Below are 26,268 nucleotides of genomic sequence, written 5' to 3' on the forward strand. Positions count from 1 at the left end.
TACTGCGTTCTAACGTAGTAACATGTACAACTAAAACGGGAAAGCTCTGCAGAGATGTCACCATTGTTCCATGATTCTTTCCGTGTCTAAGAAAATTCCTTAAGTGCAACCTTCACCAAGCATACCCCCCCCCCCCCCTTGAAAGCTCGGCACCCCCTCACCAGTGAATTTCTGGGGAAATCACTTAGTTAGACGCGCCGTGCACGTACCGCACGTGCTGTCGTCTCATCAGAGAGGGAGGACGCATGCTTGCGACGTTTGTAGTCCAGAATTGAACAAAAGGAACTTGGAACTTACTCCAAGTTACTTTGAAAAGTTTAGGTAAAAAGGAACGAGTTCCCCGAGAAGTTACTGGAGTTCAAAAGCAAAGAGTGAATTTAAAAGTTACCGAAAAAAGTTGCTTAGTTACAGTAACGAGTTACCCCCAACACTGATCAAAATGGTCTCGAAGGACGTCAAGGGGAACATGTTCCAGAAGGTACTCAAGAGTAATGGAAATAGGAGGGATAGGCAGAGGCCACGGGTGCCTCCGGCGGTGTTCACATGTTACATATACGTTGCGAAATCAGTGGATCTCGGGCGTGTCATCTGCGCCACTAAAGACACTTTAGGGGCGGTACCGAATTTGAGTTTCCTGAGCTATGGCTGACGACGACTGTGTGCACGTTGGTGGAGGTTACGTCAAGACGAAGACAAGGAAAGGAACAGGACGTGGAGCTGCGTTCAGTCTCCTCCGCGTTCAACCTGTTGTCCGTGACCTCAGGCTTCAGAAAATGCTACTAGCTCCCGTGCGTTCGCTTTCTTTAAACAAAGCCAGTCATGACATCTTTTGCGCGCTTACGTAGCTGTTTGCCACTAATGAATCGCCCACCTCATCATCACCCAATGTATGTGTGTGTGTGTGTGCCACTAATGAACCTTAATGTCACAACGTGAGGGGACTGTAGCCTTCCCCCTCGAAACACTCCCTCTCTCTTTTTTTCTTCATAATAATAACGTCCTAGAACGAAAAGGGTTTTGATTTTGCGAAATGTGTATATGATATTGATATGATATTTGATTGATATGATTGATATTGATATTGATATGATATTCGTGATATGCTATATTTACAATGGCGATCAAATATGAGAGAATGAAGGATTTGCACCGTCCCAGGCATAGGCGCCGACTGCGGAGGGCTTGGGGGCCTGAGCCCCCCCCCCCCCCCGGAACTTTCCCAGGGGGGGGGGGCTAGGCCCCCTCCGGGAAGTTTACCCAGCTGACACTCAAGATGAAAGTTTCGAGGGATATCCTAAGAATTGCTTGTTTCATGCGAGTGATCATGGAAATCCTGTAAAACTTTGCCTCACAACCAGTGATTTCCCCAGAAATTCACTGCTGGGGGGTGCCGAGCTTTTAAGAGGGGGGGGGGGGGCTTGGTGAAGGTTCCACTTACGGAATTTTTCTTAGACACGTAAAGAATCGTGGCACAATGGTGACATGTCTGCACAATTTCCCCATTTTATTTGTGCATGTCATTACGTTAGAACACAGTTCATCAGAATACAGATTCATTATGAATGGCATTTCAGCATTAAGGTGCATAATCACACGACCGACAAAAAGACCAGTACCTGGTCTCACGAAGCTCAATGAATACCTAGCAACCAACGGTGAAAACCTTAGACGAAAAAAGCAGAATACCTTGCTTGATTGAATTGGGCGCAAATGGTTCTTGATGATCCATTCAGCTTGCGTACCCGCACGCATTTTTGCTCGTATATGCGCGCAATATATGCACTGAACAGTCACTTCCAAATGATTTTGGACAAATGCATGGTACGATCATCTGCATGACTGTGGTCCTACAGCCCAAGTTTGAGAGTACAGGATTTAATTCGCTACGCCGGACTCACTACCAGAACGCGTCGGTGGCCGAGCTGGTTGGGGGTCACCTGAGAAATTTCAGGGGGTATTGCAAAAATGCAGGGAGGGTGTACACCCCCCTGGGGGTGTAGGGAAATCCCTGCTCACAACGTCGCAAGACGGAATTCCCGCCACCCTGACCGACCTCTGTGGATGAAGGCGGGGGGGGGGGGGGGGGACGCTGCGCCCCGGCCCCCTCCGGCAGATTGAAAACTCTCCGCCTATGCTCCCAGACGTCCGTTGTTCAGCACGCAGACTTTGTAGATATACGTTCAACATAGCTCTCCGCTGATGCAATCACGGTAAGGCATAAAAGCGGCAGCGAGGCTGCGCCAAAAGAAGAAACGCAAATGTTCCTAATGGTCCTTGTCGAGTGGATATGCATCGTTCACCAAGCACCATCCCTCAGACCCCGTTCAATAAGATGTGTTGTCCTCCCGCACAACAATACATGGACCACATGCGTAGATCAGACTGTCCAGTAACTCTTGGGACAGTCAGTCCCACTCTTTGCAGGTAGCTGACGACGTGCCACGCGTCGTCCGAGAGCGACTAGCGCACGAGCGGCCCCGGCGTTACGTTTCATGTATAGGAACTGTGCGACACCTAAAGGGGGGGGGGGGCGCTGCTCCGTCGCGACAGCGCCGCCAGTGGCGGTCTTGGAAGTATCACGTTCTATGCATTATCAAGTGGAACCGTATAGCTTGCGTGGCGACCGCCATAATTTGAAGGGCTGATTTTTGAAGTGCAAATAATGTGGAACATTTCAGGGGCGCAAACCAAGAGAATGGAAACAAACTGCACAGAAGCAACCACCGTATTTATAATGTATCTGACAGTGCGGAAGGAGATACAGCTACTCGCGTCTCTCTGTGTCAAAAGACGATGGGGAATAATAATAATAGTAACTGGGGGTTTACGTCGCGAGACAACTGAGATCATGAGCGATGCCACAGCGGTCGGTCTGTGGATTGCTGTTGCCCACCTGAGGTTTTTTTTTTTTAACGTGCGATGAAAGCTCATCACACGGCACCCCGTATTTAACGTTCCTCGCGGAAGACGGCGTGTCTAAGCAACTTGTACCCTGCCACCAAGTTGTTGGCGCCCTCGGCCGGGTTCGAACCCGCGATCTCGGGATCAGAAGGCGAACACGCTACCGACTATCGAGAGGATGGTTATTTGATGTCTCGCAAAATCCTGGCTTGCTAACGAAGGTGCATTTCTCTGACTCGCCACTTGTAACATCATGTTTTTAACTGAGTCTCGTATTCCTTTCGTCCTTTTCGCAAATCGCTGCGCATACGGCTTCGGCGCTGAAATCTACATCGTGCGGCCGGTTTATCCATACAAATAAACACGTGTGGTCACAACATATTGTTTGATGAAAGATGATAGTCACTGAAAAGGTTAGCCAGCTGTAGGACTCGAACCCACATCTTCTGGATTGCCGGTCCAGGGCTCTACCAATTGAGCTAAGCTAACACGCCTTCTCCGCGACTTCCAGGGTGCGTCATCTGAAGGGACAAACGGGACAAACCAGCCACTCTCTCTCACTCATCCTCCTTTCACTCTTACATTTTTGCTCACTCACACACACATGGTCCAGCCTCAGAACATCAGTTCTTTCATATTGTTTCATATTGTCATATTGCTAGATGCCTCCGAAAAATAACGCGCGCTTGCTCCTTTCTTTTTACATCTACCAGATATCTCAGGGATGTAGAAAGTAAGACACTTTTCGAAGTCGCATTGTGGACGTACAAGTAACGTCGCATAGACGTGGCGGACATATGCGACGTGTGCTACCTTTGTGGGACGTACCTGGGATGTTTCTGGTTTACTGGGCATACACACAGTGTACCCCAACGCATCGCTAACACTCACGTTTCTGGACTTGCCCGGGAGGGAAGCGCATGCCGACGGCCGAGCTCCAACTGTGCAGGGCCGCACAAAACGGAGCACAAAACGCGCCACTGGCGCGAGAGCCATTAGCTCAGCTCTGGCTTTAGCACCGTTCGGTCATATTAAAGGCTTCTCCAGATCTGTTTGTCGTCTCAGTCTAGCTCACCGGAGAAACCGTGCTCTTGTCACCCCCCCCCCCCCCAACACACACACACACACATACACACTTTGCGTTCCCTATTGGACTGGAGACTGCTGACGCCCCCCTCCCCCCCCTGGCAAAATAAGAACTCGGCGCCCATGCTGGGAGGTACCCAGGTTCAAATCCTGGTGCTGGCTGGGGTTTTTCCTGGGTTTTCCTCAGACGCTTTCAGACATGTCTGTACAGTTCCCCAAGAAGTCGGCCCAGGACGCACATTCCCCAAAGCGTTAGTCGTGAGTAACATCACTTGCCCACCTCTGTGAGGCCGACAACGGCGAACTCTTTCAGAAGCACCACCACGACCGCCACAGACGACGACAGAGGAACAGCGTAAAGGCAGTAAAGTATACAACAGAAACAAAGAAGAGGAAGGAAGGCATAATACTCAAAAAGAGCGTGCCCACAAGCCCCGGTGCCTACTGCAGTGCTTGCAAGGCAGTTGCCCAAGTGCGCAAGGCTCCAAGACTGCCAAAAGAAGCCGTGGTAGCGAGTAGCGCCGGGCAACGCTGGGTCGGATTTGTCGGGTATGGTTGTGAGTTCGTGTAAGAGCTTATTCAATAGCACGTTCAATAGACAAATACTTGCCCGTGTACGTAGCTATCGTAACACTTTCCAACGAGACGGAAGGTAGCTACTTCACGTTTATACTGCTGACTTTTGTATGATTTCACGCTAAATAGATTTTCTGTGCTGTTTCGTGTTGTTTCACACTGGCTGGGGGAGTCAGTAGCTCTGATTTTATTGAGCGTGTGTGATCTGTGTTTACTGATATGCGTCATATCATATGTGCAGAACATGTTCATTAACATGTTCATTTTCTCTCTCCGTTTTTGTATGGGAATTAACTACTTGGATTGTCGTCAAATGCAATACTCCAATTTATAGCGCAATAATCTGACAATGACTTGCAACAGATCGTGTGTTTCCCAGCTAGAAAAACGAGGTATTGCTACAAATTTTTAAATAGTTCAGTTCGTTCGAGGAGCATTTGTTTCATATGTACATCACCACGGCAGCTGAATGTAATATTCAGCTGTCGAAGTGACACGTATGTGAAAGCGACGTACGCATTACAACAAAACGAGAGAAAAAGTACATGTACATTTCATGACATCATGGAGCGTGCTAAGTATTCTGCAGTTGACGCTGAGGCGTCATGATTATGCGCTTTGTACAGAAATGATTTATATTTACTTATGACGATCTTTTTTCAGATCAATATTTATCAGGGGCATCACTGTAAAAGCACGCAAGATGCCTAGCCTTGACTCACAATATGTTGCCAAGGTGTACAACAACATCGTTAAATCAGAGTGTGACAGCAATGAGTACAGAGGCCTAGAGCTGACAAATGGCATGAAAGTGCTGCTCATAAGTGACCCAACAACGGACAAATCTGCAGCAGCTCTTAATGTTCAAGTTGGTAAGTTTCACAGTTTCACTCCCAGTATGAAAAGGGTGCAGCCAACAGGTCAGCTACCTTGCACATAAGTATCATTTGATGGTACATATAGGTGGGGTGGATTGACGTGCGCCGGTTCACCAGAAAGAAGGAAAAAGCACGGGTGAAACTATGGTGTGACGTCATATGCACGCCATCTATACAGCTCCGAGAAATTTTATCCACCAGCACCCCACGCTGAAATGTTACACAAAGAAAAGCCTGAATTTTCCTGTGTGGGCATGGCCCGAGGTGCTGTTAATGATGTCCCTGGATAGACATGGTACAACCTGGTGGCTCGAAGCTGGCAACATGCATGACCATTGCCTGCTAGGAAGATGCAGTCTACTAGGCCATTCTTAAGGCTGTGGTTTTTCTGTTGCAGCAAGTCGTGAATTCTGCGGCAGGGACCCAGATAATGTTGGTTGGAATAGGTTGGTGAAATTCGCAGTGTGCAGTTTTGTAATGTCTGCGAAAGTCTTCATGAAACTTGAGAGATATATCTGTTTGGGTCTAAACTTGAAGTTTACAAGGCACTGTTTTGTATTTTTGCAATTGCATTGAAAATGGGCAGTGAGTGCACATTGTAGCAATTCAAGTCGCATGTCATTACAGTTTCATGGCTATATCTTGAATATCTTTCTGTCCCTAGGTTTTATGTCTGATCCTCGACAGGTGCCTGGTCTTGCTCATTTTTGTGAACACATGCTCTTTCTTGGCACTGAGAAGGTACATCGCTGTTGAGTTGCTCATGTTCTGTCTTACGTATGTGATCACTTAGAGTAACATCTCTTCTTTTCTTCCAGTATCCAGAAGAAAATGCTTATCACAAGGTAAACAAATTTCTGTGCAAAATTCATTTAGTGGAAATGCCAGCAGGCTCAACTTCCTGTAGCACCCCAAATGTAGCAGACGATTTGCACTTTTATGTTCCAAAATGCTTAAGTTGTAAAAAGTTTAGAGAATTCCGCTAATTAACTTGAAGAAGCCAATTGTAGCACATCTAGTTTCACATTGTTCATGCTTTGTAAGTTACGTGCAGCAGTGTGCCTTCTCTATTATTCCATGTACCTTTACAGTTACTGATTCATTTACTGGATGCATTGCATCGTTCACTAGTGACGTGCGTGAGGCAGTGGTGTTAGTTTGCACACTGAACTTGAGAAAGCATGAATTAATGTCGTTGCTCTTCTTTGGTTACACGAAGTTTACTGTAAAGTGAAATAATTCACTTCTAGCATGACTCAGTTAAAATGTAATTGAAACCCGTAAAAACTACAGGAACTTAAATAGTTTGTGATTGAAATTTGTAGGACATGATCCTTCACGTCTTGATGAATGCACAGGGACCAAGCAGTGTCACTTGCTTCTCGATATCTCTGGTATCATTTCTGAGTTTTCATGTTCACTTCCTTCCAGTACCTATCACAACATGCAGGCACTGCGAATGCCTTCACTGCAAATGACCACACTTGCTACTACTTTGATGTGGCACCAGAGTTCCTTGAACAGGCCTTGGACAGGTAACTTCAGTGTGACCAGTTTTACACGACCGGTTCTTGTTTGTGTCAGTTTTTATGTTCCAGTATGGATACATTTTCCTCCTTATAAGTTCCGCATTATATCTTAATGAATTCTTGTTGTTTCAGATTCGCTTCTTTTTTTGTCTGCCCCCTTTTCAATGAAGATGCGTCAGACCGTGAGGCAAATGCAGTACATTCTGAACATGAGAAGAACATTCAAAATGATACATGGAGGCTTAATCAGCTTGAAATATCGACTGCTAATCCAAATCATGATTACTGTAAATTTGGTACAGGTGTGTATTTATTGGCACAGTGTGCATGACTGGAAGCTTCACATGATTTCTAGCATCTGACAGTCATAGGGCATATAGTCTTCTTCATGTCGATGGCAACATTGTATATTGAAATCTAAGAACAGATGTTTGAAGTTCATCCTGAAATGTGTGTTTCCCTACTACATGCAGAAACACACTACCATATGCAGGGGCGGATCTAGAGGGGGGGGGGGGGTTCAGGATGTCCTGACCCCCTCCTCAATTTCTGTCTTCACATAGTGTTCCCCCCTCTCTGAAAACTCCTGGATCCACCTGTGACCATATGTAATGCAGTTATAATAACTTGGTTATAGTTAGACCCTGATGTTTTAGGGTTAAACCCGATTTTTCCCCAAATTTGCACCCCGAATTTGCACCCCGAATTGAGGTTCACCTATCTAGGGTTAAACCCGATTTCTACCTGCAAAACTGCACCTAGGCTAGGCACCTCAAGGCATCGACATACTAGTTTCTCACAAAATATGCGACTGCCCCTTACTTCTGGCACTCTGGATAAACGGTACAGTGAACGTTTATTCTGCAATAATGCCCGATTTCTCCCCGAACTCAGTTTGATGGTAATTTTTCTGCCCGAATTTGCACGAATTTTCGACATCAATTTATTGACCTGATTTCTACCCCCCGAATTTGGAAAAATATAAAACCCGAAAACTTAAGGGTCTAAGTATAGTATAGTATCTCGAGAGCAAACCTGACACCCTTAGGCTTCTCTATTTGAAACCTCCCTCCTTCCCCTGTTTTTTAACCACTGTTTGTGGCCATGGGATCTCGTCCAGTCACGTCTCGGTGTTTGGGTGTCACAAAAAGGACTGCACAAACGATTTGCCATCGAACCACCCCTCAGAATATGTGGCAACAAAGATTTATATTGCTGCGTAATTTTCAGGAAACAAAGAAACATTGAGTGTAGCACCCAAGGCTAATGGAATCAATGTCAGAGAGGAGCTCCTGAAGTTTCATCAGAAGTGGTACTCATCTAATATAATGGCAGCAGTTGTCCTTGGCAAAGGTGATTACACATCATATTTATTGCGTGTTATAGGATGTGGTCGTGTTAAGAATGAGCCAAACGAATGCTCATGTTTTATGTGGCGCTTTGTTTTTACTCCGACCTTTGTTTAAGCTTAGTTGGACACTCTAGAGTTCACATGTGAAACATTATGGAAAGTTAGAATTTAGCATTTGCCTTTCAGAGACACTGGATGACCTGATGAACATGGTTGTCCCAATGTTTTCGCAAGTTGTTAACAAAAGAGTGGTGCGACCTGAATGGCCTGAGCATCCCTATGGTCCTGAGCAGTTAAAAGTAATTTTTTCATCTTCTTAGGGGTTTCCTTGGAATACAAAGTGGAACATTCCTGTAGGTCTCTGGGGGTCTCTTTCTAGTCTGCTATGTGTATTAATTCTTTTTTTTTTTGTATTCTGTGCTTCAAACATGCATGAATGGCATATTGGAACATATCCAACTGCTTTTGTAGCTTTTGTTCGCTGCGATCGCTGGTGGTAGCTTATGCTAGACACCTTTCGCATATGAATGACCAAAATCTGGAAGCAGGGCAGTGTAATATTTGTAAAATTCTTTTAGATTCGCTATGCCAGTCATAGACAGTCTAGAGGTTCCCACATTAACGTATCATTTGGGCAACATTTAATGTGTTACATTCTCGTTAAAGGTGATTGGGCATGTGGTTCCAGTAAAAGACGACCGGTCAATGTACATGACCTTTCCAACTCCTGACCTGAGGAAGTACTACAAGTCTGGTGTAAGCTGATCAGTATTCCTGAAAACCAAGTGTGATATCAAATTTGGCGTTGCCCAAATTTAATATCCCAGTTGTTTTTCACGTTTCGGACAAGTCACACAGTTTTTCTTCACATGTGCAGCCTGGACACTACTTGGCTCACCTCATTGGCCATGAGGGCCCTGGTAGTCTGCTGTCTGAACTGAAATCACGAGGTGAGGCTCACCACAAGAATTTTGTTTATTGCTTGTGCCTACTGTGCATTGAAACTTACTGTGCCGATGGTCAAGGGTTTGTTCTGTTCCTCTAGGCTGGGTCAGCGCTCTGATTGGAGGGGAGAAAGATGGAGCTCGGGGTTTTGGTTTTACCATTGTGAATGTTGACCTAACTGAAGAAGGCATCAGTAAGTGTCATTCATTCGTTTTGTGTTCTTGCTTAACAAAACCTACAATACTTGTGAATGCTTTCTGGGCTGTACCTTATTTATGCATTATATAATGGACACATCCTCTGTCAGTTGGTGCACCTTTGGTATAGTACTTTTACTTTGTTTCATTTCTAGACCATACAGAAGACATTGTCACCTTGATCTTCCAGTACTTAAACATGTTGAGGCAGGAAGGTCCCAAGGAGTGGATTTTTAATGAACTTAAAGATCAGTCAAGCATGGCATTCAGGTTCAAAGGAAAGGAACGCCCTTTAAACTATGCCCTGGACCTCGCAAGCTTACTTCATGTATGTACACTGAATTGCATGGTTGCCATGGTGTCACATTATATTATGTTCTAAAGTATCACCAAGCCCTGTGGTGCACGTGTTCTGATCTTGCCCCAGAAGTGCATTTTGTCAGCTTGAAATGAATCATGTAGATCATGTATTTCTGACATCAATGCCCAGTGCTTTTTTAGCCCAGGCTTGAGAGCTAGAAATATTTTCACATTGTTTGAATAGTGGACAGCCGCTTTTTGGAAATTAACTTTTTGTGTCCAGTGGAAATCGGACACCCTTTGCACATCTCTGGAGCCATCCCTACTGTCTTTCCACACCAGTCTCCAGTGACAGACCTCTTACCAAAAAGTGGTCAAAGAGTAGAACATAAGGCTTGTGCAGGAGACAACATTACCAATGGGGCAATGTCAGTGCCTGCCAAGAACGGAGGCACGTTAACATACTATTTCAAAATAAGGGAATCAGAATGGCATAGCTTCCACTTGGCATTGCTTCTGGGACATTGTTTCCAGTACTTTACATGTGGATATGGATAACGAACTCTAGATAACTGGATAAAAAATACAGTGCTAGCAAGTTCCTTTCCGATCACGCTGACCGAATGGCAAGTTTTCCGGTTAACAGAGTTACAGATTTGTGAGATATGACTGTATATTTCTTTTTGATGTTCTTTACCACTTTACCATTATTCAGGGTATGGTACTTTGTTTATAGTTCATCTTGCATGTGTTATTGAACCTGCTGAAGCTGCTATGTAACTCAGAGGCAATCTCTCATTCGAGTTGTTATAGTATGGGGGAATATTTTTTGTGAGATTTCCCCAGTTATTCTATGCGTTCGAATAGTATACCCGCTAACAGTTAACCAGTTAACATGATATAACCATGGTCTATTATTCATAAAGCATCAAAGAATGTCCTGACACAGCACTGTAGACAAAAGGGATGTTGCACTGGCTGTCTTTTTCGTCCGCTGTGTGTCTGTCATCATAGCTTGGACATTAGAAGGCTGCAGATGCAGCTACATTTGTGGTGAATCGGCCTCTGGTACTAATGTTACTACGCACTGTAACCTTGTACAGTATACATGTACTTGTGCCTGAGTATTGTAATTTTATGTATATTACCTCTTGTCAAACTGTTTTAAGGAGCATATATGTCTTTTGTAGATCTTTCCCATGGAAGACGTTCTTACTGGACCTTACCTTTTGAAGGAGTACAAGCCTGAACTTATCGAGGATATTTTGAATAGACTTGTACCTGACAATATCAGGTGTGTACCCCGCACAAATGACCTAAAAATACAGGTGCATGCGAATACCGACACTTTTGGTCAGGTTGCGATTCTTGCCTGTAGAAAGATGCTTGATGCACCACTGAATGCTACTTGCTCTGGCGTTGCTGAGATGCACTTAGTGGTTGAGGCAATTCCCATGTTTCCCCGCTTGCTTTCTGTATCGCTGTGCATGATGAAACTCATTGTGTATGTCCCAGCTTGGTCATGGAGCATAGATAATAAAGCACACAATTGTCACACAATTGAATGTTCCAGGGTGTACATAAATCCTTGTACTAGAGTTTGCACGTAGGTCTCAGTGCAGTTAGTTAAAAACACAACCTTTTTGACATCTGTTGAACTGTACGCTTACATGGATCCTGTGAAGGAGTTGATGAAAAATGGCTTCTCTGTTTTGTGTTCTTGGAGGGGACTTTTTATTAACCATAACTAAGGCTCCCGGTTTTCCGCTCTGAAATTCGTCACGGAATCCTTAGTTTGGCACAGAATTTCGCAGAATCCTATATTTTGCTCGAAATTTCGCGGAATTCTTGGTTTTGCACTGACGTTCACGGAAATCTGTTTGGGTCGAAGGATGCGATTGGCGCGATATGGTGCGGAGCGTCTCAGGAGCAGTATTGCACACTCGCGCAAAAGACCATCAGATAAATGCGCGTACTGCACATGCTCCCAACTGCTTCAAGGTACACGTGACAACGGAGAACTGACAGAACTTATGTTCACAATATAGTGGCTGCGCATGTGACCCGATCTGAGTACTTTCGTTTCGCATTTGCAACCTGTTTCTTGTGCCACATGTTACCAATACACATTGCTATGCTTATTGTTTGATAGCGACAGTGACATGTGGCCGACATAAGGGTCAAGGACAATAGGTGCTTCGTGCACTTTCGTGAGCAATCTTTCCAATCATGCACCATCTACGTTGCGCATGATAGGACTGATGCCCAAACCTTGACGATCCCTTCTCACAGTCCCTTCTTAGTTATATATATATATATATATATACATACATACTTTTTTTACTTCTTTACATACTTTATGTTTCTAAATTTTAATGTTATGAGACTGGGCTCACTGTACGAATACCAACTTTTGGCTTCTGTGAAGTCGGAGATTCGGCAGAATAAAGCAATACTGCGCAGCTGCGCAAACTTACAAAAAAGGCCCCAGTCCAGACAAACTAGGAATCCAGAACACTGGTGTGTTCCGCGCCAAAGAACGAACTATGGCCTACAGACGTTACATTATCAATTGCCTAGCGTACTAAACAAATACAATTTTACTGAAGAACGTTTACGTCGCGCGTCTAAACGCGCTATGTTTCAGATGTTCTTATTAAATGAACAAAAATAAGACAAACGTACGTTTTGGTAAATACCCCTCAATGATACGTAGGGCTGTGTGTATATCATGGTTGGTATATATATCATGGTTGGTTCGTCTGTACATATTTTTTTTGTATAAATGCTATGTATAGTTCAATGTTCATCTATTTTATTTGTACCTTTGTTGTGGTAACTTAATTAATTGATATTTGTTTGATCACATGCAAGCTGTTGTTTTTGCTGCCAGAGTATATTGAAAGGCGAGGCTAGTCAAGCTGTTGCTACCAACAGCTTTTTCCTCGTCATTCATGTATATGGTAAATAACAATTTCATGAAATAAACTCAAACTCAAACTCAAACTTCTTTAGGGTCGCAGTTGTTGGAAAGCAGTTCAGTGGAACAACCAATGCAGTTGAGAAGTGGTACGGAACTGAATACAGGCTCGATCATATTCCAGAGGAAACGCTACAGGTTAGGGCTTCATTTTCGTTTACTTCACTGGTGTTTTGTGTAGCAAGTTTGCAAATTCTACATAATGTATTGCAGAAATGGAGGGAAGCTGGTACGCATGAAAACCTGAAGTTGCCATCAAAGAACGAGTTCATTCCAACAAATTTTGATGCTTGCCCTCATGAACCGGAGGTATGCTCTGTTTAATTGTGCTGCCTTGTAGATGCGCATTTGTATCTGAGCTCATTTGGCAAATTGATTATGCTTGCCATTCACTTTCCAGTATTGTCACCTACCAGTGATGATAAAGGTGAGCCTTTCTGACTAGTCATTTGCAGTTAAAAGCATTGTCAGGCACTCTTCTGCTATATTACTATGTTCGAATTACGTTGTAACGCATGTGCTTTTACTGCACATTGTGTGCTTTAAAACGTTAATCCTTTCATAGAACACTGAATCCTCAAGAGTGTGGTTTCTTCAAGACAAAGAGTACAACCTTCCCAAAGCTGTACTACATTTTCATTTGAAAAGGTACATATTTGGTGTGACCTGTGATATATGTCCTGTCTGCATTCATGCTTAACTGCGGAAGTGCTTAGAAGTGGTATCGTGTTGTTCATCCCAAAAAAGAAAGTAGCTTCTAATATAGTAGCGGTTTATAAACCTTAAAGCACTTGTAAACCTTTGTAGCATTGTAACCAAGCTAACTGATAAAATGACATAGATGCAAGATGGCTGATGACATAGATGGCTGGAAGAGAAACTCCATACCAAAAAAGTCTGAGCATGGGCAAACGGAAAAACGACACAATGCGTACATAGCTTTTTTTGTATGCAGCGACTCAGTTATTTAATTTTTTATTTAATTTAATTTAAATAAGAAGCATTGTAAACTCTAGGGCCTGTAAAGCTCAAACTAAAACCTTTCTGTTGGATACCTAGCAACCACTACATACGTCACTTTATAAAAATAATCTGTGCATACTTCATCATACTTGTAATTCAGTTCTGACTTAATGCTCATGTATGTGATATGGATTTATTAGTCTACCGGTGTACTGTTTGTGATCTTATGTATGCATTATGGTGGACCCTTTATCGGGGGGTTGTATCCCCCTGGGTCCTCGACCTGTACACAGTTGACCCGCGTTTATCCGGACTTCATTTATCCGGATCCTGTGCTATCCGGACAAAAAAGCATGGGGACGGATTTCTCCCCATGTATTTCTCCCTCGTTTATCCGGACTTCAGCTTCCGGACTCGGACGGGAATTCCAGGGAACAGAAGTGACTAATACCCAACAATCGGCTTCAGTTATCCGGTCATTGTCCAGGAATGACAATTGGCCCACACCTAGTCAAGCGAGGTCGAGAACCGTGGTCGTGGCCTTCTTTTTACTGACACAAAGACGGTGTTGCTAGGAAGAACTTTCTCCCTTTCCGACTTTGCACGTTTACACAAAATCCACTCAGCAGTCTGGTCATTTCAGACTGAGAAGGTCCGCAACGAGGACCCCTGCGCTGCAATCATAGATGACGACATCGTCAGTGTCGTCGCTTCCGATAGTGTTCAAGAAGAATCTGATGATGAAAGCATGGATGGCACCAGCTGTAAAGGTAGAAAATGCGCGGGCGGCACTGAGAACAGCGCTATTATTTTTCGGGCAACAGAACAATATTTCGCAAGTCAATGTCATTCGCTAAGGTTTGCAAGAACTGCATGCGTATATTAGAATGAAACAGATGACAATGGATAGTTTTCTGTGTAATGGTCAATAAAGATGTCCTTTTAGGATCACTCTGGATTTTCGTGTTTCACTTATCCGGTTCCCCCGCTATCCTATTTTCATAGGAAACGAAGTCGTCCGGATAAACGCGGGTCGACTGTATAAATGTCCATGTGTACTTTAATTCTATGTGACAATAAAATTCACAATTCAATTCTTTTCCAGTCCCATTGCATACCAGGATCCTCATCATACGAACATGACACGCATGTTTGTCAATCTCTTTGTCGATGCACTGACTGAGTATGCATATGCAGCCATGTTAGCTGGTCTCACCTACAGCTTGAGTGACACTGTTTATGGCATCATGGTAATCTTGAGCTTATTGTGATCCATTGTCAAATGTTGCAAGTGTGACTTTTCCTTCACAGTCTATATTTTTAATGTCTTAATGGTTTATACTTGTTCCTATGTCTTCAGCTTAGCATTAAGGGCTACAACGACAAGCAGCACGTGTTGTTGCAGAAGATAATGGACAGAATGACTAGCTTCACCATTGAACCGCAACGATTTGATATTCTCAAAGAATCTGTGAGTATCAGTTGAGTTTCTTATCCAGTTTTTTTTTCTAGAGATATATTCCTTATACGATTCTCTGAACACACACCCGTCACATAGGAGATGTGAGGCTTATAGGAGTTTTGTGACATGATGCACATTCCACCTAACAAGAGCTTAACTCTTTCCTTACCGCTGGAAAAATGGCCGATGACTAAAATGGCCTTTATTTGTGTTCTAATAAATGAAATCGAACCCCAATATGCTTCAAATGCAAGTACTATTGCGCATTTGCGAAAGAGTTCCGCCTCAGGAATGCGACGCCGGGACAAAGATAAAATCTCCACACTGCCTCTTTGGTGCAGAGCCAGCTTCATAAATCACCACCACCACTTGGAAAAGCTAAAAGTGGAAACGAAACTCATTCTGTAGAGTGTATAGTATCTACCAGAGGTCACCACTTGTCCATATCTGCTTTGGAGTTTGAGTAGCACGGCTCGCAAGCCGTCGATTACTGGTGATAGACACTCTGTGGGCGCGGCAACGAAAGAATTGAGAGCTTCATAAGAATTTTGGTTATTTGTTTGTTTATTATTTTGGAAATACATTAAAGGAACAGTCTAGAGGCCCACAACTTTGTTTCCGTTTTTGGTCAGTACGGAATGTTAGGCGGCCGAAAACAGTTTTCCCACAATTAGTGCAACCGTAGCGAAATTGGGACGCCTGCAATAGCTCCCCGAACCTCCCGTGCGCGAAACACCCTCCTTCGCCTTCACGATAGGCATGTGATGAGCGCCACCACACGCGTCACTATGTGACGCAAGTGGAAAGGATGCTTCTCATTGGACCTGGGATCACATGATCGAGGGGAACAACATCGCGCAGGCCGGAGCGTCTGCTACCGCTTCGGAGACTCCACGCGTTCTCCGGCTACGTGATGTCCGAAACGGAGGGTTTGAAGGGTGTCCACGACACAATCACGGTTTTTTGGGACCGCAGACACCACAGGAAGAACGAGTGGTGCAGCCCGAAATTAACTGCGCTTGTACAGCGAAAACCCCGTGCTTCCCGACAGTGTGCAGCCTGTCCGACCATTTTCTCCGCGCAGTTGGTTCAGTGGCTAACAGGTGGCGCCACAATACCGCTGCCATCGCTTGCTTTCTGCTACCGTGAATTCTGAGATTGCACAGAAGCCACGGATATATTACTCTTGTGATCGTAATGGTATTTTCTCAGGCTGCATATATGCTTTGTTTTTTTTTAGAAAACGTGATATAAATCATATAAAGAATAGAAGTCAACAAGAAACAGCTCGCAATGTTCGTAGGAGACGGTTTTTCCTACGAACGAATGAGGGGTTCTCTACCACCAACTGTCACAGTAGAGTGGGTGTGGTCTGCAGTTGGAGCGCTCCGGCCTGTCACCGCGGCAGCGACTTTCCAAATTAATTGCACCGTGGTGAAACAACTTTGGACAGAAATATTTTGTAGGAATACTTTTCACATACTGCTTTACAAGATGACAGCAGTTTTTGGCCATGTTAGATACCACTTTAATGCTCCTTTAAAGGCCACAGTAGGGTGCTATGTATGTAAAGGAGTGGTGCAATAGGATGTTGGTTGTGTACTAGTGAACATAAAACAGTACATTAATTCTGCTTACAAAGTGCTAAAGAAGCTGCGAGTAATCTACAGAGGGAAACAAAGAAACAAACTAGCAGAGCAAAAAACATTTCTCATGGCATTGTATTGAGTTGTGTATCTAAAAAATTTGTGGGGAATGCATAATATGAGCACTTAATTGCAGTACCACTTTGCACCATTTTTCAGGGAGTTGTTACCTCTAGTAAACACCACTAGTAAACCACTTACTAAGTACCATATAGCAAGTACATTTATTGAAAAATAGATGTTGCATATTTAACTTCGAGCAGCTTCCTCTTGCATTCCAGTTTGGCTTTTTCCGTGGCAACCGAAAGTTAGTGGCAAAACCGCGGAAGACTTGAGGCTGATGTTATGTGAAATGTGTACTGTGCTGTTGTGAGCTCATTATCAGATTCCTCATCAAGAGAGTCATTTTCAGGTTATATTGCTCGCTTCTGTGCACACTGCTCGAAAATGCTTTTCTAGATGTTTCTTCATCTACTGATATGTAACATACACGTTACGTCAGTGTCGGTGGCAGTCATAAGAAAAGAAAATCTTTCGGTGACTTGTATCTTTGTTTATTCTGATATGAGGATTCTTTATCTGATCTGATGTAAATGGATGATTTGCGAACTTCGTATGAGTTTTGCTGGCCTTCCATGAAGTTTCAAATTGCCTTGAAAAGGCAAGCACTTTCACGGCGATCCTTGTAAGGCTGCTTTGTTTGCATATATCTCAGTGCAATAGCTGTAGTCAACTTCACTGTAAATTAGACTTATCATTATGGCTGTGTTCCAAAACGAATTCTCGAGTACGATTTGGTCGGAGTTGTACCATGTGACCAAGAGGGTAGGCGATGCTCGAGTTGGTTGTGGAACGGGCCTCCTTGACATGGGCGACAGCAGACGACAGTGACGTGTGGGCCTTGGGAAATCAGAACCGCTGGCTGCTGCTTTGCTTTGCTGTGACAGTGTTGACTTCGGTATGGGGTGTTCTGCATGAGTTCGTAAAGCATTCACACCATGAATTAGGGGTATTAACCGCGCATTCCGAGAAGTGGTTGCGCTGTTCTGGTCCACAGCTAGCTCTAAAACACATAGAAGCAGCTTTTGACCTTCACATGCAACAAGCTGATGTGTGTTATATGCTTGGTCCTGCGCATGCTGCTCTGAAGAAAACCTCAGGTCGCAAAATCCACACTGGAGTTTGTGGGCGTTTTCCATGATGCAGCCGAGACGAGCAACAGCAAAAGCAGACGACAGCTCTGACGTACTGTTTGCTACCCGCATCTGATAGGGAGTAGCGCTAGTCGATCTGGAGTCGCTACCCTTGGGTATACGACCCGTTTTAGGAACGTGGGTTGTGACATAATCGGTTTGATTCTGGAACGCAAAGAGTAGGTACCCTAGTCTCTCAGGTCGACCTGGGTGGACCATTTGTGGACCATTATAGAGAAGCTTGTCTGTATTGGAAGAACGGTAGTCTTACAACAAGGAGACGCATAGTTTCCTTGAACAGAAACTGGACAGAAAACAGCATGCTGTTGATTAGCAGCACCTTTTCCTACAGCAAGGTTAAATGCTCAAAGGAATATGACACAGAAAGAGTTGTTCTCAACTGTACTCCGATACAACTTAAGAGCTGCAGTTACAGAGGTATATCTTATTTTTCATGCTAAAATAGGTAGATTCCTCCCCACCACGCGGGAAGATGGCAGACGCCAGACATACAGTGAAGCTGATTCACGTGTTCTGTTAATGCAAATACATGTATGTAACTTGCTTGCTTTAAAAGCATGCAGGTGTGCTCTAAGTACGAGTGATTTTGCAACATAATCAGCGTACAAGTGGTGACAGTTTGAAGCATGCGGCCGGGCGCTGTGTTGTAACTCATAGGCGTCATGTGCTCACCTTAGCAATCACAGATGGTTTTAGATTTGTGGGCGCAGTTGACATGTAGGAGTTGACTTGTCCCAAAGGTCAGCTAAATCTATTTTCTCTTGTTGCAGTACGTTCGGGGACTGAAGAATTTTCAGACAGAACAGCCTCACCAGCATGCAGTGTATTACACATACATGCTGCTCGCACAGAAAGTGTGGTCACATACTGAGATGCTAGAAGCAACCGACGGTAATTGATTTAATTCCTACAGTAACTGATTTCGCAGAATTTTTAGTCTGTTGTTTCTGCTGTTGTAACACTTGTCTTTTTTTTTTTTTTGTATGACAGAGTTGACAAAAGAGAGCGTTGAAGAGATGATACCAAAGCTCTTATCACGCATGCATATTGAATGTTTGATACACGGGAACGCAACTCGCCAGGTGAGTTTACTCATGCGCAGCAGTACCCTGCCAGGGACTCTACCACTCTTCCCTTCTTGATGCTATTAGATGAACTAACGTTTTACGATACCAACCTAATATCCACACTAATATACGTGTTGACTACTGCTTAAAAATATTGAGTTGCGAGAAACCTTTAAAAAAAATGTTTGTGTTCTGTTCAAAAACTTCAGGCTGCATTATGTTTGGAAAATTGCCTCTTAAAGTACCTATCACATCCAGAAACATGTATGTGAGACCGAGACGGTAATGGTCGGCACCGCTTCGCAGTCTACTTGGTGAAGTTTCTCTTCCGAAAACAGCTTCGATATTAAATGAAAGAGTTTTAAAAATTAGCATTCCCTGTGCAGCTAAAGCCCTAGCAATACAGTCAAACTCCTTTATAGCGAACACCTTTTTAACGAAAATACCACTACAGCAAATTTTTTTGCGGTCCCGCTGGAGCCCTATAGGTCCAATAATGGACATCCTTTTTAACAAAAATACCTTTACTGCAAATTTTTTTTGCTATCCCCTGAGTTTCGTTGTAAAGGAGTTTGACTGTAGTAACATCATGGTGACATAAGCCAGGCACACAAATGGGAGCGCAGCTGTACTAGCACAGCGCAGGCGAAGCCGTGAATGAGGAGTAATAGGGCACTATAGTTTCGGGATCGACCGGGATGGATGCAACAGTCCCTTCAAAAATGAAGCATCAGCAACGTGTCTTGTTATCCAATAGGGACAACATTTCCTTGACACTGAGGAGGGTAACGTGAAACGCTGAGCCCGTTTTGAATCGAGGCCAGATCGCTTGCACGCTTCTACGTATTTTTTTTTTTCATGGCTTTGTTATGTAGCAATCTTTCATACTCTGGCTAATTCAGTTGAAATATCTGTTGTAAATGCTTAGCAGGCAAAGTGCCTAGCCGTCATTATGAAAGATGTTAGTTTGGTGAACGGAGTTGATTGGAGTTTAGTGAATGGTTTGGAATGATTTAGAATGGGTTCAGGTAACTGAGTATACATAAAGTTTCGAGAATGACGTGATTTCTATGCGGTTTCCATTTTAGCTCTGAGGTACATTGCACGCTCACATGTAAGACTCAGCCTTCAACAACACATACAAGGCATGCTTTCTCTAGTTAGAAGATCAAGTTATTTCTCTACTGCTTCCTCTTCCACTCTTCTTAGCTACCTGGACCAGATAGGGTACATGTTTTCTAAAACTTTAGCTTTAGGCATAACTCCTAACTGGGGAAGTTTCAGAGCACATTCATTAATATGCATTTATTTAAATTTAACTCCATGAGTCAAGTGCTACTCCAGTTCACTTGCAAGCACACAAGAAACTTCTGATTACTCTTTTGCATGATATACAGGGTGTCCCAGAAAATGTGTCATTGAATTATAATAAAAAAACTACGCCACCTAGAATCATGTGGTCAACAGCATTGGTTTTTACTGTGTTTTTGCCACCTCCTGATGTGAATGTCATGTAACGCAAGTTTTATCATGTAAATTTTTGCGAACTGTTGCAATCCCCATGTTGGGTATCCCAAAACTTTACGTTCCTGTATGCTTACTTCTGTCAAAGTTTGTATCAGCTTATGCTATTAAAACCTGTTGTGTGGTAGGGGCAATATGCTTTTCTTCTTTACCACATTCTTTTTTGTCGTTGCAGCAAGCTCTCGATATTGTTGCCATTGTGGAGAACAGTCTGTCTACGAAAAGGCATATGAAACCATTGCTCCCAAGTGAGCTTGTAGGTCAAAGGGAACACCAACTTCCTGAGAGTATGTGCACTTTTGCTGTTACATATTATAAGTCCTCTTTCTTGTTCACATTGTTCTGCATATATTGTTTAAAAATAACGAAGCATTCAGAAAGAAGTTAGTAGAGTTAACTTATTTTTTTTAGCTCACTTCGTTCATATTCTTACCAAAGACTGCACTTATATTGTGACATTTTGATTCTTCCATAGTGTCATAAAATAGTGCCCATACCCCGATCTTTTATGAACCGAAAGAACCAGTATTGAAATAAAATGCAAAGTCACGTGTGAGAGACACTCATTGTCATTGGTAGACTTTTGTTCTGCATTAGCATTTCCCTTTCTTTGTGTTGGTCTTCAACACATCATCATTCACGTATGTACGTTGCATTCAACGTCGTCCTGCTCTGAGAGCAACAAGTATTCTTCACAGTCACTTTCAGTGTTGTAGTTGTGCCAGTTTACGGGAGCCATGTGCACACTTCTGCAAACAGTGATCTATGGGATCCCCAGCAACGACTGAGGTCCCAAACAAATACTATAGAGTAGGGGTGTGCGAATATTCGAGTTATCGAATTCGAATCGAATATCAAACGCTCGAACTATTCGATTCGAGAATCGAATATCCAGTATTCGATTTTTCGAATATTCGACTATTCCACGAATACGAACGACACAACCCGAAAGTGGGCTTCACCTGATGCTTCCGTGCATGAGGTAAAGCCTGCTTTACGAAATTGCCATTGCTGCAGGACCAACACAGGCGGGACGGTGTTATCCAAACTTAGGTTTGTAGACATCGTCTGTGGAAGGGGTGGTGCCCCTCCCACATGCAGTTTAGCGGTGCCGACGGGAGACTTTGATTTGATGTTTGTGAGGTTGCCTTTGAAAAGTTAGGACTCTCGAATAATGATTACAGCCCACGAACAAGAAGGGTGTTTTAAAGATGTCCTTTATGTCTAAAATTTCAGCAGTGCAACTTCCTCAGGTGAGAGCAAAGAAACTAAAGGGTGTTCATGGCAAAGCTGAGGTAGAATGCCATTTGTGAAGGTAAACACTCCAGTACTCCAGTAAATGTATGCTCACCTGAAAAGCAGGAAGCACTCTGATGTAAAATTAAAGAGTAGGGGCTTTAAATAGAAGAGTTGCATGTCTCTCTTGTGACATTTAATGCTAGAAAAATTACACTAAAGCCATGGGTCACAAAATGGAAACTTTTAGCGCGAAAGTCACATATTGTAAATTTTGCACGAATATTTGATATTCGATTCAGTATTCGGAATTTTTTACCCCATTCGATTCGATATTCGATTCGACTTAAAAGATTCGGATTCGCACACCCTATAGAGCATTGATTCTAGAAGGTTCCTGATGACACAGAGAAAGACGAGGGGGAAGGCCCGTAGGCATTCCGTGCGCATGTTTAGTCATTCGATGAGCCCCTGACCTCGCAGAAGAAAGAGGAGAACTCCTGGTCAATCAAAGGCATGTGGGTCACATACCAGGGGTTCCTTTATGCCAGGTGATAAGCTCTAGGAGAAACTTTCCTCAGATAAGCCGCAGTGAACTCCCAGCAAACTTGTTTTTAACAGATGAGCCACACGCATGAAAATACGGTACATTTTAGCCGCTGCCTCGATGCACCGAAAGAACGAGATAAGGTTTACAACCCCAAAGCATACTTCAGGGTGAATGAATGGATGACACTGTTCCAAACTATGCATTACTATTAGGAATGATGGTCTCAGTCATGCGTGAGAGCCCAGTGAAACCGTATAGTTTCCCGCCAGTGCAAGAAGAGAGCACGCGCTACAATCGTTTTCCTTCTTGATAACCCGTGAGCTGACATGTGCTCATCGGTAAACCATCCCACATTCTGAGCATGTCAGTACTTCCTTTACTCTTTACTTCCATTCTGTCTGTGTTTCACCAGCAGTTACAATGCCAGCGCAGGTTTTCAGTGTCCATGAAGGAGTTTTGAAGTGCAAGCTGTTTTTACGGTTTTCAGTTTGCCTCATGAGAACGACACAGTTTCATTGTAAAATAATTTTACTGTGCATGTGCAGATAAGCATGTATGCCTTGTGTTGATCCAATACAGTCATACATATTCCTTATTAGCCCTTTTCAAGTGCGTGTCCTCGGGCATTTTTCTAGGGGTCTGTAGCACATAACTGTGACAATGTTAGTTTACCAGGGCTTAACTGCTACTCTTAGAAGCCTTTATCCTATGACGTGATATTCGAAATTCGATTCAGTATTCGAAGGGCAATGTCGCGGATATTCGTATCCGATTCGTATTCGAAAATTTCAATATTCGCACACCTCTAAATTGTTTATAAAACAGAAAACTCGCTCAGGGAGGACAGCACCATTTGTATGTTTGGTGAGCGGTACATTGCTGGCTTTGTGGACAAGAGAGCCATGAAAATTTGCTGTATGTTATGTTCAATTCCAGTTTTCCGTATGCACGACTAATCTTGTGAGCGAAGTACATCTCTCTTTGGGCCTCTTAATAATATGTGCATGTAATATTGACAGGAGTGTTCTCTTGACAGTTGGTTAGAAGGTATAATAATGTAGATTTATAATTACTGCATGTTGTCTTCACCTTCTTCTGTGCACTCCTTATATTTTCAGGGGCTGATTATGTGTATCAGAGAGTGAATCACATCCACCAGACATCATCCATTCAGACATACTTTCAGTGTGGCCCACAGGAAACGCACTCAAACATGTTGGTAGAACTGTTCTGTCAGTTGATCATGGAACCCTGCTACAACATCCTGAGAACACAGGAACAGCTGGGTAAGAGTATCTCATGCAGTGAGAAGATAACCAAAGAACATGTCAAAAATATTTGTAAACAAAGCCACTTTTCACAAAAAAGTGTTTCAATGAGTTTTGGTGTATTCCTGTAAGCATCCATTCTCTATAGGTGCATGTGTGTATTTTTCTTTTTCACAGATTTGCAGTATGATTCTAGCTTAAGTGAAAACTGAAGTTTCTGTTTGGTCTAGCCCACATTTTTGTTTTCTTTCGAGATTTTTTTCCTAGCGCACTTTTTCTTAGTACTTTTACAGCTCACCAGCTATTCAAGTGTACCTTGTCTTACAAATAGTGCTCTTGCAGTGGTGATTTGTGAGTGAATGATAATTCCTTTCTTTTTCAAAACATAACAGGATACATTGTTGCTAGTGGTCCCAGACGAACAAATGGAGTTCAAGGTGTTCGCATCATTGTGCAGTCTGACAGATCGCCAGTCTTCCTGGACAGCAGAATCGAAGCGTTTCTGCTTTATGTTGATGTGGGTCTTTTTCGTAAATCGACTGCCTATGACATCAACTGCCTGAGCAGTTGTGTTACATTATTTTGAAGAAACTTGGAAGTGATTAACACAATCCAGAAATGTTTTTGCTCACCTTAGAACTACTTGGAGGAAATGAGCGACAAGGAGTTTGAATCCAACAAGAGTGCACTCGCAGTGCGGCGTCTGGAGCGACCCAAAAAGTTGGCGCAATTGGCGGCAAAGTATTGGATGGAGATCATATCCCAGCAGTACAATTTTGACAGAGGTTAGTGAACTGAATTGTGTCAGGTAGGGAAAAAAGCTAAAGTATTTGACGCATCGTTGTAGCTGCTTTAGCTAGTTTTTTAGCGTTTTCTATGCCTTTGCATTACTTGGCATTGAACATAGCATATTTAAACTACGTTCTTTGAAGCATATTGTGAATTTTCAAAGCATGCAGGGTGATGTTAAAGGGTCACAATTTTCTTCCTTCAGAGGCCATTGAAACTGCACATCTTGAAACGATTCAAAAGGAGGATGTGATCAAATTCTTTAAGGTATTTTACATTCCTTAGTGTGATTATGAAAGTACATTAGTCGTGGGACTTGAAAGACGGGTGTGTTGGTAATTGTCCATACTCCAAAACGGGAGAGCACAAAACACGGCAGACGACACGGCAGACGACACGGCAGACCGTGTCGTCTGCCGTGTTCTGTGCTCTCCCATTTTGGGATATGGATTACATTAGTCATTTAGCAATATCAATTTTTGATTTCGTGATGCGCGCGATAAATTCTTATTGATGCATATTGTGTAGGAATACATTGCACTGGGTGCAACTCACCGCAAGAAGCTGTCAGTACAGATTAAACCAGTAGCGGGTGAAACTGCATGGTCGGAGCCAGCGTTGGCAGTGGATGGAGCGGATGGGATCTGTGCGCAAGATCAAGTATGTTTCTATTGTATCTCTGTATTTTTTACGGTATGTTCTGTACCTTTGTTACATGTTCATTTTATGTTTACAAGTGGGATTGTGCCATTAGTGTAAAGGGGCTGCAGTGCTACTGTTTTTACTTCCAGAAGCCCACAAAGATTGAGAACATCACGGAATTCAAGAGGAGCCTTGGACTTTATCCGCTTGTGAAACCTTACATTAATGTCAACGCACCAGCCTCTGGAGGAAAATCTAAATTATAGGTGCATCTCAAGTGCTCAGAACCAAAGTGAAATTTTAGTCAGCCTCACTTTATTTTTAAGCATCTTTCATCTGCATGGAGGGGGTATTTACAAAAAATATGAGCCTAGTATTTTGTGTGTATGTAGTGGTCGTACATGAACGTACTGTATGTATAAGCAAGCTCATACCTAATATGAGGGGCATCCAGAAAGCAAGTTCCAATTGGTATTTAGAAACACAAAACCGTGTTTTGTTTTCCTGGGTTTTGTCATTTTTTCATTAAAAATTTTATTTGCACTACATTCTACATAGTATTTTAAACTACATTTCTACAGAGCTTCCACCATTCAGGTATTTGTGTTAGGGGAGGCATCAGTTTTAGCATCATCACGTTGTGGCATGATGAAACGAAAGTATGGCACACTGGTGCAACTGCAAATCTAGAGTATGCATGCACTACACTGAATGAGTGCTGTGTGAAACATGCACTGCGGGTGTATGTCTGACATAGCAAAACGTGTCTAATGTGGGAGGCAGTGATGCACATCTTGTGCTGGTTTGATGTTGTTTTTATGAAGTACGTAGCTTTCTTGTTGTGTGATCAGCTGGGCTTGGGGAAATGAACTAGTGCTCAGAAATGCAAAGTTTTGCAATATCTGCTCACAGTCCCTTAAAAATGGTGCTTTAGATTCTATGTGCTTGCGCAGGTTTCCGACATGGTCTATATGAGTAACACTTAAACACACTTAAAACAAGCGTTTTAAGTGGTTGCTGAACGGTGCCATTGGCTTACCTGGAAAACTTCCATCTGTTGGCATAGTGGGAAAGAGTTAACATATGTAAGAGCAGTGCCAGCGTCTACAGGGGTGCAATAGCCCCCCCCCCCCCCCCTCCGAGCCCGCCTGAAGGGGCGCCAAA

The 26,268-nt window shown here is 43.3% G+C and overlaps 1 protein-coding gene across 2 annotated transcripts in view; it reads left to right on the forward strand.

Moving 5' to 3' along the window:
* The window catches only part of LOC135377515 (insulin-degrading enzyme-like), a 53,855-nt gene extending 28,208 nt beyond the window's left edge, over positions 1-25,647 (forward strand). The window contains exons 1-28 of one of the 2 annotated variants that reach the window (XM_064609987.1): positions 4,447-4,639; positions 5,227-5,435; positions 6,106-6,182; positions 6,260-6,286; positions 6,873-6,976; positions 7,103-7,272; positions 8,201-8,323; positions 8,508-8,620; positions 8,988-9,077; positions 9,199-9,271; positions 9,367-9,459; positions 9,619-9,791; positions 10,954-11,057; positions 12,779-12,881; positions 12,957-13,052; positions 13,144-13,170; positions 13,309-13,391; positions 14,812-14,956; positions 15,067-15,177; positions 18,799-18,919; positions 19,019-19,110; positions 20,795-20,906; positions 23,524-23,691; positions 24,066-24,190; positions 24,311-24,458; positions 24,668-24,729; positions 24,991-25,122; positions 25,254-25,647. In XM_064609987.1, the coding sequence (XP_064466057.1) occupies positions 4,539-4,639; positions 5,227-5,435; positions 6,106-6,182; positions 6,260-6,286; positions 6,873-6,976; positions 7,103-7,272; positions 8,201-8,323; positions 8,508-8,620; positions 8,988-9,077; positions 9,199-9,271; positions 9,367-9,459; positions 9,619-9,791; positions 10,954-11,057; positions 12,779-12,881; positions 12,957-13,052; positions 13,144-13,170; positions 13,309-13,391; positions 14,812-14,956; positions 15,067-15,177; positions 18,799-18,919; positions 19,019-19,110; positions 20,795-20,906; positions 23,524-23,691; positions 24,066-24,190; positions 24,311-24,458; positions 24,668-24,729; positions 24,991-25,122; positions 25,254-25,370 (3,099 nt within the window). In that variant the 5' untranslated portion in view covers positions 4,447-4,538 and the 3' untranslated portion in view covers positions 25,371-25,647. Of the gene's footprint in view, positions 1-4,446; positions 4,640-5,226; positions 5,436-6,105; positions 6,183-6,259; positions 6,287-6,872; positions 6,977-7,102; positions 7,273-8,200; positions 8,324-8,507; positions 8,621-8,987; positions 9,078-9,198; positions 9,272-9,366; positions 9,460-9,618; positions 9,792-10,953; positions 11,058-12,778; positions 12,882-12,956; positions 13,053-13,143; positions 13,171-13,308; positions 13,392-14,811; positions 14,957-15,066; positions 15,178-18,798; positions 18,920-19,018; positions 19,111-20,794; positions 20,907-23,523; positions 23,692-24,065; positions 24,191-24,310; positions 24,459-24,667; positions 24,730-24,990; positions 25,123-25,253 lie in introns of those variants that run through there. The other variant, XM_064609986.1, reaches the window with a different exon arrangement.
* Positions 25,648-26,268: the final 621 nt, after the last annotated feature.

Source organism: Ornithodoros turicata, chromosome 1 (genome assembly GCF_037126465.1).
Source record: "Ornithodoros turicata isolate Travis chromosome 1, ASM3712646v1, whole genome shotgun sequence".
Taxonomy (NCBI): Eukaryota; Metazoa; Arthropoda; class Arachnida; order Ixodida; family Argasidae; genus Ornithodoros; species Ornithodoros turicata.